Below are 14,253 nucleotides of genomic sequence, written 5' to 3'. Positions count from 1 at the left end.
AAAAAAATGGGATTTCACTCAAAAAAAAGGAGAAAAAAATCAAAAGTGAGGAAAATGACCCAAAAAGTGGCGCTTCAAAAAACGCGTGAAAAGCACCTAAAAATTAGGAATATCCCCCCAAATTTGGGGTGGGGCGAAATGGGAAAATGCCACCAACGCGGTGAGGAGTGAAAAAAAAAGGAATTTGGGGTTAAAAAGTGAAATAAAAATGAAAAGTGGCAAAAAAAAAAAAAAAGATTCTCCAAAAAATTAAAGTGTCTAAAAAAATAGTAAAAAATGGGGGAAAAAAGGTGAAAATTGGGAATTTTGTCACAAAAGCGAAACTTCTGTGAATGGGAAAATAAAGGATGGGGGGGGGAAGCCGGAAAGAGGGGGATTGATGGGGAAAAAAAGGAAAGAAAAGCAAAAATTGGGAAAAATTGTTCAAAAATGGCATTAAGAAAAAAAAAAATGGGGGGAAAAAAAGAAAAAATGGAAAAGTGGGAAAATCAAAATTTCCCCAAAATGGGAAAATGGGCTCTGAGTGGGGATCCCCTAAAAAAGGGTTTTTTTTGGTTCAGAAATGGGATAAAAAACTGAAAATTAAAGGAAAATCACCCAAAAAGGGGCTGCGAAAAAATGAAAGAAAACCGAAAAAGGAGGAAAATGAGCCCAAAAGGGGACAATGAGGAAATGGGGGAAAAATGACCTAAAAGTGGGAATATCCGCACGAAAGTGGGACCTACCAAAATCGAAAAAGGGACTCTATGGTGCAGATACCAAAAATGCAGGTTTTCTCCTTAAAAAAGTGAAAGAAAAATGAAAAGAGAGAAAAAGGGCCCAAAAGGGAGAGGAAAAGGAGCTCAAAAGGGAAAAATGAAGAAATGGGGGGAAAAAAAGCTAAAATTGGGAATATCAGCACGAAAGTGGGACCTCCATAAATTGGAAGAAGAACTTTGTGGGAGAGACATCAAAAATGCAGGTTTTCTCCTTAAAAAAAATGAAAGAAAAAGTAAAAGAGAGGAAAAAGAGCCCAAAAGGGAGAGGAAAAGGAGCCCAAAAGGGAACAATGAAGAAATGGGGGAAAAATGAACTAAAAGTGGGAATATGTGCACAAAAGTGGGACCTCCACAAATCAGAAAAGGGACTCTATGTTGGAGATACCAAAAATGCAGATTTTCTCCTTAAAAAAAATGAAAGAAAAATGAAAAGAGAGAAAAAGGGCCCAAAAGGGAGAGGAAAAGGAGCTCAAAAGGGAAAAATGAAGAAATGGGGGGAAAAAAAGCTAAAATTGGGAATATCAGCACGAAAGTGGGACCTCCATAAATTGGAAGAAGGACTTTGTGGGAGAGACATCAAAAATGCAGGTTTTCTCCTTAAAAAAAATGAAAGAAAAAGTAAAAGAGAGGAAAATGAGCCCAAAAGGGAGAGGAAAAGGAGCCCCAAAGGGAAACTTGTATAAATGGTGGGGAAGGAAGCTGAAAGTGGGAATATGTGCACGAAAGTGGGATGTCAATAAATTGAAAAAAAGACTCTGTGGGAGAGACATCAAAAATGCAGGCTTTCTCCTTAAAAAAATGAAAGAAAAAGTAAAAGAGAGGAAAATGTGCCCAAAAGGGAGAGGAAAAGGAGCCCAAAAGAGAACAATGAAAAAATGGGGGAAAAAGAAGCTAAAAGTGGGAATATGTGCACGAAAGTGGGACCTCCATAAATTGGAAGAAGGACTTTGTGGGAGAGATATCAAAAATGCAGTTTTTCTCCTTAAAAAAACGAAAGAAAAAGTAAAAGAGAGGAAAATGTGCCCAAAAGGGAGAGGAAAAGGAGCCCCAAAGGAAAACTTCTATAAATGGTGGGGAAGGAAGCTGAAAGTGGGAATATCAGCACAAAAGTGGGATGTCAATAAATTGGAAAATGGACTCTGTGGGAGAGACATCAAAAATGCAGGTTTTCTCCTTAAAAAAATGAAAGAAAAAGTAAAAAGGAGGAAAATGAGCCCAAAAGGGAGAGGAAAAGGAGCCCATATGGGAAATTTGTATAAATGGGGGAAAACCAACCTAAAAGTGGGAATATGTGCACAAAAGTGGGACCTCCACAAATCGAAAAAGGGACTCTATGTTGGAGATGCCAAAAATACAGGTTTTCTCCTTAAAAAAATGAAAGAAAAAGTAAAAGAGAGGAAAATGAACCCAAAACCCAAAAAGGAGAGGAAAATGAGCCCAAATGGGAACAATGAAAAAATGGGGAAAAAGAAGCTAAAAGCGTGAATATGTGCACAAAAGTGGGACCTCCACAAATCAGAAAACGGACTCTATGTTGAAGATACCAAAAATGCAGTTTTTCTCCTTAAAAAAATGAAAGAAATAGTAAAAAGGAGGAAAATGAGCCCAAAAGGGAGAGGAAAAGGAGCCCCAAAGGGAAAGAATGAATAAATGGGGGAAAAAGAAGCTAAAAGTGGGAATATGTGCACAAAAGTGGGATGTCGATAAATTGGAAAAGGGACTCTATGTTGGAGATACCAAAAATGCAGGTTTTCTCCTTAAAAAAACCGAAAGAAAAAGTAAAAGAGGGGAAAATGAGCCCAAAAGGGAGAGGAAAAGGAGCTCAAAAGGGAAAAATGAAGAAATGGGGGAAAAAAAAACTAAAATTGGGAATATCAGCACGAAAGTGGGACCTCCATAAATTGGAAGAAGGACTTTGTGGGAGAGACATCAAAAATGCAGTTTTTCTCCTTAAAAAAACGAAAGAAAAAGTAAAAGCGAGGAAAAAGAGCCCAAAAGGGAGAGGAAAAGGAGCCCAAAAGGGAACAATGAAGAAATGGGGGAAAACCAACCTAAAAGTGGGAATATCAGCACAAAAGTGGGACCTCCATAAATTGGAAGAAGGACTTTGTGGGATAGACATCAAAAATGCAGTTTTTCTCCTTAAAAAAACGAAAGAAAAAGTAAAAGAGAGGAAAAAGAGCCCAAAAGGGAGAGGAAAAGGAGCCCATATGGGAAATTTGTATAAATGGGGGAAAACCAACCTAAAAGTGGGAATATGTGCACAAAAGTGGGACCTCCACAAATCGGAAAAGGGACTCTATGTTGGAGATACCAAAAATGCAGGTTTTCTCCTTAAAAAAATGAAAGAAAAATGAAAAGAGAGAAAAAGGGCCCAAAAGGGAGAGGAAAAGGAGCCCAAAAGGGAACAATGAAGAAATGGGGGAAAACCAACCTAAAAGTGGGAATATCTGCACAAAAGTGGGACCTCCACAAATCGGAAAAGAGACTCTATGTTGGAGATACCAAAAATGCAGGTTTTCTCCTTAAAAAAAACGAAAGAAAAAGTAAAAGAGAGGAAAATGAGCCCAAAAGGGAGAGGAAAAGGAGCCCCAAAGGGAAACTTGTATAAATGGTGGGGAAGGAAGCTGAAAGTGGGAATATGTGCACGAAAGTGGGATGTCAATAAATTGAAAAAAAGACTCTGTGGGGGAGACATCAAAAATGCAGGTTTTCTCCTTAAAAAAACGAAAGAAAACTGAAAAGGGAGAAAAAGAGCCCCAAAAGGGGGCTTTGAGTAAAGGGTGGGCAAAGAACCTAAAAGCGGGAATATGCGCACGGAAGTGGGACCTCCACAAATCGAAAAAGGGACTCTATGTTGCAGATACCAAAAATGCAGGTTTTCACCTTAAAAAAAAACAAAAGAAAGAGTAAAAGAGAGAAAAAGGGCCCCAAAAGGGTACCTCGAATAAATGGGGGAAAAAGAACCTAAAAGCGTGAATATGCGCACGGAAGCGCGTCCTCCACAAATCGAAAGAATCGCTCTGTGCGGCGCAGCTCCAAAACTCGTGTTTTCTCCTTAAAAAGAACGAAAGAAAAATCAAAAGTGGGGAAAAAAAGAACCCCGAGCTTTGGGGGGAAAAACAAACGGGTTAGAAAGCATCAAAACTCCAGGCGAATGAACGGGGGGGGGGGGGGGGGGGTCTCCTCTCATTGGTTGTGCAAATCACGCTGGGGGGGGGAGCAAATAAAAGCCGGAATGGGTGTAAAACTGCCCCCCCCCCCCCCCATCGCAGAGGTGCAGGCGCTGCTGCTGGACGAGGTGCTGCTGCTGCTGCAGCGGGTGGAGGAGCGCCTCGTGCTCCGGCCCCACAGCCGAGGCCCCGCCCCCCCCGACGGCCGCCGCCTCCTCAGCCCCGTCGTCCCGTTGCGCAGCGCCATGGCGCGCCAGGTGGCCACAGGTGGGCGGGGCTTTCGGCCTTATATGGGCATTGGGGGCGGGGTTATGGCCTTATATGGGCGTTGGGGGCGGGGTTATGGCCTTATATGGGCATTGGGGGGGCGGGGTGTCGGCCGGATATGGGTATTGGGGGCGGGGCGTCGGCTGGATACGGGGGTAGGGGCGGGGTGATGGCCTTATACGGGCATTGGGGGGCGGGGTGATAGCCTTATATGGGGATGGGGCGGGGCGGTGGCCTTATATGGGGATTGGGGGCGGGGTGGTGGCCTTATATGGGCATTGGGGGCGGGGTGGTGGCCTTATATGGGAATTGGGGGCGGGGCGTCGGCTGGATATGGGGATAGGGGTGGGGTGATGGCCTTATATGGGCATTGGGGGCGGGGCGTCGGCTGGATATGGGGATAGGGGCGGGGTGGTGGCCTTATATGGGCATTGGGGGCGGGGTGATAGCCTTATATGGGGATGGGGCGGGGCGGTGGCCTTATATGGGGATTGGGGGCGGGGTGGTGGCCTTATATGGGAATTGGGGGCGGGGCGTCGGCTGAATATGGGATGGGTGATGGCCTTATATGGGTATTGGGGGGCGGGGCATCGGCTGGATATGGGGATAGGGGCGGGGTGGTGGCCTTATATGGGCATTGGGGGGCGGGGCGTCGGCCGGATATGGGGATGGGTGATGGCCTTATATGGGCATTGGGGGCGGGGTTAAGACCTTATGTGGGCATGGGGTTATGCCCTTATATGGGCATGGGGGGGTTGGTTTATGCCCTTATATGGGCATAGGTGGTGTGCTTATGCCCTTATATGGACATAGGGGGTGTGGTTATGTCCTTATATCGGAAGAGGGGGGTGTGGTTATGTCCTTATATGGGAAGAGGGGGTGTGGTTATGCCCTTATATGGCATGGGTTATGCCCTTATATGGGTATGGGGGTGTGGTTATGTCCTTATATGGGCATGGGTTATGACCTTATATGGGCATGGGGGTTTATGCCCTTATATGGGCATGGGGGGGGGCGGGGCTGGAGCCTTTTTAGCGGTTTTTTTTTGGGGGGGGGGGGGCATTTTGGGGAATTTGGGGTCGTTTTCCTCCCTTATGATTATTTTTTTTTGGGGGGCGGGGGGGGGGGGTCCCTCTATTTCACCCCCCCCCCCCTTCCAAATGAAGGGGTCTCTTATGGGGTGTGGGGGGGGGTTTCTATTAGAAACCCCATTTCTTGCGGGGGGGCTCCTTTTTGGGGTCTCCCCCCCCTCATTTTGGGGTCTCCTCCCCCCCTCATTTTGGGGTCCCCCTCATTTTGTGGTCTCCCCCCCTCATTTTGGGGTCCCCCCTCATTTTGGGGTCCCCCCCCTCATTTTGGGGTCTCCCCTCATTTTGGGGTCCCCCCTCATTTTGGGGTCCCCCCTCTCATTTTGGGCTCCCCCCCCTTATTTTGGGGTCTCCCCCCCCTCATTTTGGGGTCCCCCCTCATTTTGGGGTCCCCCTCATTTTGTGGTCTCCCCCCCTCATTTTGGGGTCCCCCCTCATTTTGGGGTCCCCCCCTCATTTTGGGGTCCCCCTCATTTTGTGGTCCCCCCCCACATTTTGGGGTCCCCCCTCATTTTGGGGTCTCCCCCCCCCACATTTTGGGGTCTCCCCCCCCTCATTTTGTGGTCTCCCCCCCCTCATTTTGGGGTCCCCCCCCCGCAGACCCCCGCGCCTTTTATGTGATCAGCAGCTGGGAGCAGGGAGCGCAGATCTACGAGTTGGGGGCCGCATCCGTGGCTGAGCGCAAAGCGTGAGGGGGGGGGCAAAATCATGGGGGGGGGGGGGGGCAAAAAAATTGGGGGGGGGGGGGCTAAAGAAATGGGGGAGGGGGGCAAAAGAAATGGGGGAGGGGTGGGGAGGTAAAAAAATTAGGGGGGATTTGGGAATTGGGGGGGGATGGGGGGGTAAAAAAATGGGGGGGGGGGCAAAAAAATTGGGGGGGGTGGGGGGGGTAAAAAAATTAGGGGGGATTTGGGAATTGGGGGGTGGTAAAAGAATTGGGGGGGGGGAAATAATTGGGGGGGGGAAATTAGGGGGGATTGGGGAATTTGGGGGGGGTAAAAGAATTGGGGGGGCAAAAAAATTGGGGGGGGCAAAAGAAATGGGGGGGGAGTGGGGGGGTAAAAAAATTGGGGGGGGGTGGGGGGGCAAAATAATTGGGGGGGGTTGGAGTATTAAAAAAGTTGGGGGGGGAGGCAAAATAATTGGGGGGGGGTCAGAAAAATTGGGGGGGTTGGGAATTGGGGGGGGATGGGGGGTAAAAAAATTGGGGGGGGCAAAAGAAATGGGGGAGGGGTGGGGGGGGTAAAAGAATTGGGGAGGGGTTGGGGAATTGGGGGGGGGATGGGGTAAAAAAATTGGGGGGGGGGCAAAAAAAATTGGTGTAAAAAAATTGGGGGGGGCAAAAAAATTGGGGGGGATTGGGGAATTGGGGGGGGATGGGGGGTAAAAAAATTGGAGGGGGGCAAAAAAATTGGGGGGGGGCACAAAAATTTGGGGGGATTGGGGAATTGGGGGGGGATGGGGGGGAAGAATTGGGGGGGCAAAAATATTGGGGGGGTTGGGGGGGTAAAAAATTGGGGGGACAAAAAAATTCGGGGGGGGGGGCAAAAGATATGGGGGAGGGGTGGGGGGGTAAAAAAATTAGGGGGGGGTTGGGAATTAAAATTGGGGGGGGGGCAAAAGAAATGGGGGGGGTTGGGGGAGTAAAAAATGGGGGGGGGGCAAAAAAATTGGGGAGGGCTTATTTGGGGGGGTTCCCTTATTTGGGAGGGGGTCCCTAATTTGGGGGGGTCTCATTTTGGGGGGGGGGTCCCACTTTGGGGGTCCCTTATTTGGGGGGGTTCCCACATTGGGGGGGGTCCCTTATTTGCGGGGGGTCCCTAATTTGGGGGGGGGGGCCTTATTTGGGGGTCCCTTATTTGGGGGGGGTCCCTAATTTGGGGGGGGTCCCTTATTTGGGGGGGGGGCCCTTATTTGGGGGTCCCTTATTTGGGGGGGGTCCCTTATTTGGGGGGGGTCCCATTTTGGGGGGGTCCCATTTTGGGGAGGGTCCCTTATATGGGGGTCCCTTATATGGGGGTCCCTTATTTGGGGGGGGTCCCATTTTGGGGGGGTCCCTTATTTGGGGGGTTCCCACATTGGGGGGGTCCCTTATTTCGGGGGGGGGTCCCGTTTTGGGGGGGTTCCCACATTGGGGGTCCCTTATTGGGGGTCCCTTATTTGGGGGGGGGTCCCACATTGGGGGGGGCTCCCATTTTGGGGGGCTCCCTTATATGGGGTTTCCCATTTTGGGGGGGGGTCCCTTATATGGGGGTCCCTTATTTGGGGGGGTCCCATTTTGGGGGGGTCCCTTATATGGGGTTTCCCATTTTGGGGCGGGGTCCCTTATATGGGGGTCCCTTATTTAGGGGTACCTTATTTGGGGGGGGGTCCCATTTTGGGGGGGGTCCCACATTGGGGGGGGGGTCCCTTATTTGGGGGGGTCCCATTTTGGGGGGGTCTCTTATATGGGGGTCCCTTATTTGGGGGGGTTCCCACACTGGGGGGGGGTCCCTTATATGGGGGTCCCTTATTTGGGGGGGTCCCTAATTTGGGGGGGGTCCCTTATTTGGGGGGGCCCCACATTGGGGAGGGGTCCCTTATATGGGGGTCCCTTATTTAGGGGTCCCTTATATGGGGGTCCCTTATTTGGGGGGGGTCCCTTATTTGGGGGTTTCCCACATTGGGGGGGGGTCCCTTATTTGGGGGGTCCCATTTTGGGGAGGGTCCCTTATTGTGGGTCCCTTATTTGGGGGGGGTCCCACATTGGGGGGGGTTCCTTATTTGGGGGGGGTCCCTAATTTCGGGGGGGTCCCTTATTTGGGGGGGTTCCCACATTGGGGGGGGTCCCTTATTTGAGGGGGGGTCCCTTATTTGGGGGGGGGTCCCATTCTGAGGGGGAGGTCCCTTATATGGGGTTTCCCATTTTGGGGGGGGGTCCCTTATATGGGGGTCCCTTATTTGGGGGGGTTCCCACATTGGGGGGGGTCCCTAATTTGGGGGGATCCCATTTTGGGGGGGGGTCCCACATTGGGGAGGGGGGTCCCTTATTTGGGGGGGTCCCTTGTATGGGGTTTCCCATTTGGGGGGGGTCCCTAATTTGGGGGGATCCCAATTTTTGGGGGGTCCGTTATATGGGGGTCCCTTATTTGGGGGGGTCCCTTATTTGGGGGGGTCCCATTTTGGGGGGGGTCCCTTATATGGGGTTCCCTTATTTGGGTGGGGTCCCTTATATGGGGGTCCCTTATTTGGGGGGGGGTCCCATTATGGGGGGGTCTCTAATTTGGGGGGAGTCCCTTATTTGGGGGGGGTCCCCTCAGGGGGGGGTCCCTTATTTGGGGGGGGTCCCACACTGGGGGGGGGTCCCTTATATGGGGGTCCCTTATTTGGGGGGGGTCCCTTATATGGGGGTCCCTTATTTGGTGGGGGGTCCCATTATGGGGGGGTCCCTTATTTGGGGGGGTTCCCACATTGGGGGGGGTCCCTTATTTGGGTGGGGTCCCATATTTAGGTGGGGTCCCATTTTGGGGGGGTCCCACATTGGGGGGGTCCCTTATTTGGGGGGTTCCCACATTGGGGGGGTCCCTTGTTTGGGGGGGGTCCCATTTTGGGGGGCGTCCCATTTTGGGGTGGTTCCCACATTGGGGGTCCCTTATTGGGGGTCCCTTATATGGGGGTCCCTTATTTGGGGGGGTTCCCACACTGGGGGAGGGTCCCTTAATTGGGGGGGGGTCCCAATTTGGGGGGGGGTCCCTGACTTTTGTCCCCCCCCCAGGTGGTGCCAGGCTCTGAGCCACGCCGCCGGGGCTCTGCGCCCCCCCCTGACCCCACAGAGCCGCGCCAGAGCCGCGGGGGGGGGCGCAGAGTGAGTCCGCCCCAATTAATTACCCGCCCCAATTAATTACCCCGCCCCAATTAATTAATTACCCCGCCCCAATTAACCGGCTCAATTAACCATCCTGATGTGAGCCCGATTCGGGACTCCATTGGGTCCCTATGGGGCTCTGTGGGGCTCTATGGGGTCTTATGGGGTCTTTATGGGGTCTCTGTGGGTTCCTATGGGGTCTCTGTGGGTTCTTATGGGGTCTCTGTGGGTTCCTATGGGTCTCTATGGGGTCTCTATGGGGTTCCTATGGGGTCATTATAGGTCTCTATGGGGTTTTTATGGGGACTCTATGGGTCTCTATGGGGTCTTATGGGGTCTCTATGGGTTCCTATGGGTCTCTATGGGGTCTTATGGGGTTCCTATGGGTCTCTATGGGTCTCTGTGGGTCTCTATGGGGTCTTATGGGGTTCCTATGGGGTCTTATGGGGTCTCTATGGGGTTTTTATGGGGTCCCTATCGGTCCCTATGGGTCTCTATGGGGTGTTATGGGGTTTTTATGCTGTCTCTATGGGTCTCTGTGGGGTCTCTGTGGGGTCTCTATGGGGTCTCTATGGGTTCCAATAGGTCTCTATAGGGTCTTATGGGGTTTTTATGGGGTTTTTATGGGGTTCCTATGGGTTCCTATGGGTTCCTATGGGGTCTCTGTGGGGTCTCTGTGGGGTCTCTGTGGGGTCTCTATGGGGTTTTATGGAGTCTCTATGGGTCTCTATGGAGCACTATGGGTCTCTAGGGGGTTTTTATGGGGTCTCTATGGGTTCCTATGGGGTTTTTATGGGGTCTCTATGGGTTCCTATGGGTCTCTATGAGTTTCTGTCGGGTTTTTATGGGGTCTCTATAGGGTTTTTAAGGGGTCTCTATGGGGTCTTATGGGGCTTTTATGGGGTCCCTATGGGTCCCTATGTGTCTCTATGGGGCTTTTTGGGGTCTCTATGGGGTTTTTATGGGGTCTCTGTGCATTCCTATGGGGTCTCTATGGGGTCCCTATGGGGCCCTATGGGTCCCAGTGGGGTTTTTATGGGGTTTCTATGGGTTTTATGGGGATTTTATGGGGTCTCTATGGGTTTCTATAGATCTCTGTGTGTCCCTATGGGGTCTCTATGGGGTTTTTTTGGGGTCTCTATGGGGTTTTTATAAGGTCTCTATGGGTCCCTTTGGGTCTCTATGGGTCTCTATGTGTCCCTATAGCTCTCTATGGGGTTTTTATGGGGTCCCTATGTGTCTCTATGGGTCCCTATGTGTCTCTATGGGTCCCTATGTGTCTCTATAGGGCTTTTTGTGGTCTCTATGGGGTTTTTATGGGGTCTCTATGCATCCCTATGGGACTCTATGGGTCCCTATGGGGTTTTTATGGGGTCTCTATGGGTCCCTATGGGGTCTGGTGGGGTTTCTATGGGGTCTTCTTATGGGGTCTCCATGGGGTCTCTATGGGGTTTTCATGGGGTCTCTATGCATCCCTATGGGTCTCTATGGATCCCTATGGCTCCCTATGGGGTTTTTATGGGGTCTCTATGGGGTTTTTATGGGGTCTCTATGGGTCTCTATGGGGTTTTTATGGGGTCTCTATGTGTCTCTATGGGTCCCTATAGCTCTCTATGGGGTTTTTGTGGGGTCTCTATGCTTCCTTATGTGTCTCTATGGGGTCTCTATGGGGTCTCTATGGGGTTTTTATGGGGTCTCTATGTGTCTCTATGGGTCTCTATGGGTCCCTATGTGTCTCTATGGGGCTTTTTGGGGTCTCTATGGGGTTTTTATGGGGTCTCTATGGATTTCTATAGATCTCTATGTGTCCCTATGGGGTCTCTATGGGGTTTTTTTGGGGTCTCTATGGGGTTTTTATGGGGTCTCTATGCTTCCTTATGTGTCCCTATGGGGTCTCTATGGGGTCTCTATGGGGTCTCTATGGGGTCTCTATGGGGTTTTTATGGGGTCTCTATGTGTCCCTATGGCTCCCTATGGGGTTTTTTTGGGGTCTCTATGGGGTTTTTTTGGGGTCTCTATGGGGTTTTTGTGGGGTCTCTATGGGTCCCTATGTGTCTCTATGGGGCTTTTTGGGGTCTTATGGGGTCTTTATGGGGTCTTATGGGGTTTTTCTGGGGTCTTATGGGGTCTCTATGAGGTCTCTATGGGGTTTTTATGGGGTCTCTATGCATCCCTATGGGTCTCTATGGATCCCTATGGCTCCCTATGGGGTTTTTATAGGGTCTCTATGGGGTTTTTATGGGGTCTCTATGGGGTTTTTATGGGGTCTCTATGGGTCCCTATAGCTCTCTATGGGGTTTTTGTGGGGTCTCTATGGGTCCCTATGTGTCTCTATGGGGCTTTTTGGGGTCTCTATGGGGTTTTTATGGGGTCTCTATGGATTTCTATAGATCTCTATGTGTCCCTATGGGGTCTCTATGGGTTTTTTTTGGGGTCTCTATGGGGTTTTTATGGGGTCTCTATGCTTCCTTATGTGTCTCTATGGGGTCTCTATGGGGTTTTTATGGGGTCTCTATGTGTCCCTATGGCTCCCTATGGGGTTTTTGTGGGGTCTCTATGGGGTTTTTGTGGGGTCTCTATGGGGTTTTTGTGGGGTCTCTATGGGTCCCTATGTGTCTCTATGGGGTTTTTATGGGGTCTTATGGGGTTTTTATGGGGTCTTATGGGGTTTTTATGGGGTCTTATGGGGTTTTTATGGGGTCTTCTTATGGGGTCTCCATGGGGTCTCTATGGGGCTTTATGGGGTCTCTATGGGGTTTTTATGGGGTCTCTATGCATCCCTATGGGTCTCTATGGATCCCTATGGCTCCCTATGGGGTTTTTATGGGGTCTCTATGGGGTTTTTATGGGGTCTCTATGGGTCTCTATGTGTCCCTATAGCTCTCTATGGGGTTTTTGTGGGGTCTCTATGGGTCCCTATGTGTCTCTATGGGGCTTTTTGGGGTCTCTATGGGGTTTTTATGGGGTCTCTATGCTTCCTTATGTGTCTCTATGGGGTCTCTATGGGGTCTTATGGGGTTTTTATGGGGTCTCCATGCATCCCTATGGGTCTCTATGTGTCCCTATGGCTCCCTATGGGGTTTTTTGGGGTCTCTATGGGGTTTTTATGGGGTCTCTATGGATTTCTATAGATCTCTATGTGTCCCTATGGGGTCTCTATGGGGTTTTTTTGGGGTCTCTATGGGGTTTTTATGGGGTCTCCATGCTTCCTTATGTGTCTCTATGGGGTCTCTATGGGGTCTTATGGGGTCTCTATGGGGTTTTCATGGGGTCTCTATGCATCCCTATGGGTCTCTATGGGTCCCTATGGCTCCCTATGGGGCTTTTTGGGGTCTTATGGGGTTTTAATGGGGTCTCTATGCATCCCTATGGGTCTCCATGTGTCCCTATGGCTCCCTATGGGTTTTCTGGGATCTCTATGGGGTTTTTTATGGGGTCTGTGTGGGATTTTTGCCATAGGAAGGACAGCACTGCTGACCCCCCCCTGAAGGAGGCGCCGCCATCCGACGGTGAATTTGGGGCCATTTGGGGCCATTTTGGGATTTTTGGGGTCTCTCGGGTTTCGGGGTTTTTTTGGGGGGGTGGGGGAGGAGGGGATATTGGGGGATTTTAGGGGGGATTTGGGGTGATTTGGGGGGCAAGGGGGTGAATTTGGGGCTGATTTGGGGTTTTTTGGGGCTTATTTGGGGTTTTTTGGGGGGGATTTGGGGTTTTTTTCCAGGGGAAGGGGGGGATTTGGGGTTTTTTGGGGGGGCTTTGGGGTTTTGTTCCGTTTTGGGGGATTTGGGGTCATTTTGTCCCTTTGGGGTGTTGTAGGGCCGAACCCCACAGAGCGAGGGGAGCTGCTGAGGGCGGCTATGGGGCGAGGTGAGGCACAGTGCCCCATGGGACCCCATAAAAACCCCATAGGGACCCCTAAGACCCCATAGGGACCCATAGTGCCCCATAGAGACCCATAAAAGCCCCATAGGGACGCATAGAGACCCCATAAAAACCCCATAGGGATCCACAGGGACCCCATAGGGACCCATAGAGACCCATAAAAGCCCCATAGGGACCCATAAAATCCCATAAAAACCCCATAGGGACCCATAGAGACCCCATAAAAGCCCCATAGGGACCCATAAAAACCCCATAGGGACCCATAGTGCCCCATAGAGACCCCATTAAAAACCCCATAGGGACCCACAGTGCCCCATAAGACCCATAAAAACCCCATAGGGACCCATAGAGACCCCATAAAAACCCCATAGGGACCCACAGTGCCCCATAAAAACCTATAGAGACCCCATAAAAACCCCATAAGGACCCATAGTGCCCCATAGAGACCCCATAAAAGCCCCATAGGGACCCATAGGGACCCCATAAAAACCCCACAGGGACCCATAGTGACCCATAGTGCCCCAGAGAGACCCCATAAAAACCCCATAGTGCCCCATAGGGACCCCATAAAAGCCCCATAGGGACCCATAGGGACCCCATAAAAACCCCACAGGGACCCATAGTGACCCATAGTGCCCCAGAGAGACCCCATAAAAACCCCATAGGGACCCATAGGGACCCCATAAGACCCCATGTGGACCAATAGAGATCCCATAAAAACCCCATAATGCCCCATAGAGACCCATAAAAACCCCATAGAGACCCATAGAGACCCCATAAAAACCCCATAGGGACCCATAGAGACCCATGGAGACCCATAGGACCCCATAAATACCCCATAGGGACCCATAGAGACCCATAGAAATCCCATAAAAACCCCATAGGGACCCATAGAGACCCCATAAAAACCCCATAGGGACCCATAGAGACCCCATAAAAACCCCATAGGGACCCATAGAGACCCATAGAAATCCCATAAAAACCCCATAGGGACCCATAGTGCCCCATAAAAACCTATAGAGACCCCATAAAATCCCCATAGGGATCCACAGGGAATCCCTTAGGGACGCCATAGAGACCCCATAAAAACCCCATAGGGACCCATAGTGCCCCATAGAGACCCCATAAAAACCCCAGAGACCCATAAAAGCCCCATAGGGACCCACAGTGCCCCATAGAGACCCCATAAAAACCCCATAAGGACCCATAGTGCCCCATAGAGACCCCATAAAACCCCATAG

The 14,253-nt window shown here is 50.7% G+C and overlaps 1 protein-coding gene across 1 annotated transcript in view; it reads left to right on the top strand.

The window, feature by feature from the left end:
* Positions 1-14,253, top strand: part of ARHGEF1 (Rho guanine nucleotide exchange factor 1) — an 84,312-nt gene that overhangs the window by 60,779 nt on the left and 9,280 nt on the right. The window contains exons 26-30 of the mRNA XM_090128079.1: positions 4,034-4,198; positions 5,887-5,974; positions 9,041-9,130; positions 12,590-12,639; positions 12,947-12,997. Coding sequence (XP_089984205.1) covers positions 4,034-4,198; positions 5,887-5,974; positions 9,041-9,130; positions 12,590-12,639; positions 12,947-12,997 — 444 coding nt within the window. The remainder of the gene's footprint in view (positions 1-4,033; positions 4,199-5,886; positions 5,975-9,040; positions 9,131-12,589; positions 12,640-12,946; positions 12,998-14,253) is intronic.

The sequence above is a fragment of the Phasianus colchicus genome, chromosome 32 (assembly GCF_987193195.1).
Source record: "Phasianus colchicus chromosome 32, bPhaCol1.hap1.1, whole genome shotgun sequence".
In the NCBI taxonomy this organism is placed as follows: Eukaryota; Metazoa; Chordata; class Aves; order Galliformes; family Phasianidae; genus Phasianus; species Phasianus colchicus.
The sequence above is the reverse complement of the archived record's forward strand: the minus strand, read 5'-3'. Positions and strand labels throughout refer to the sequence as shown.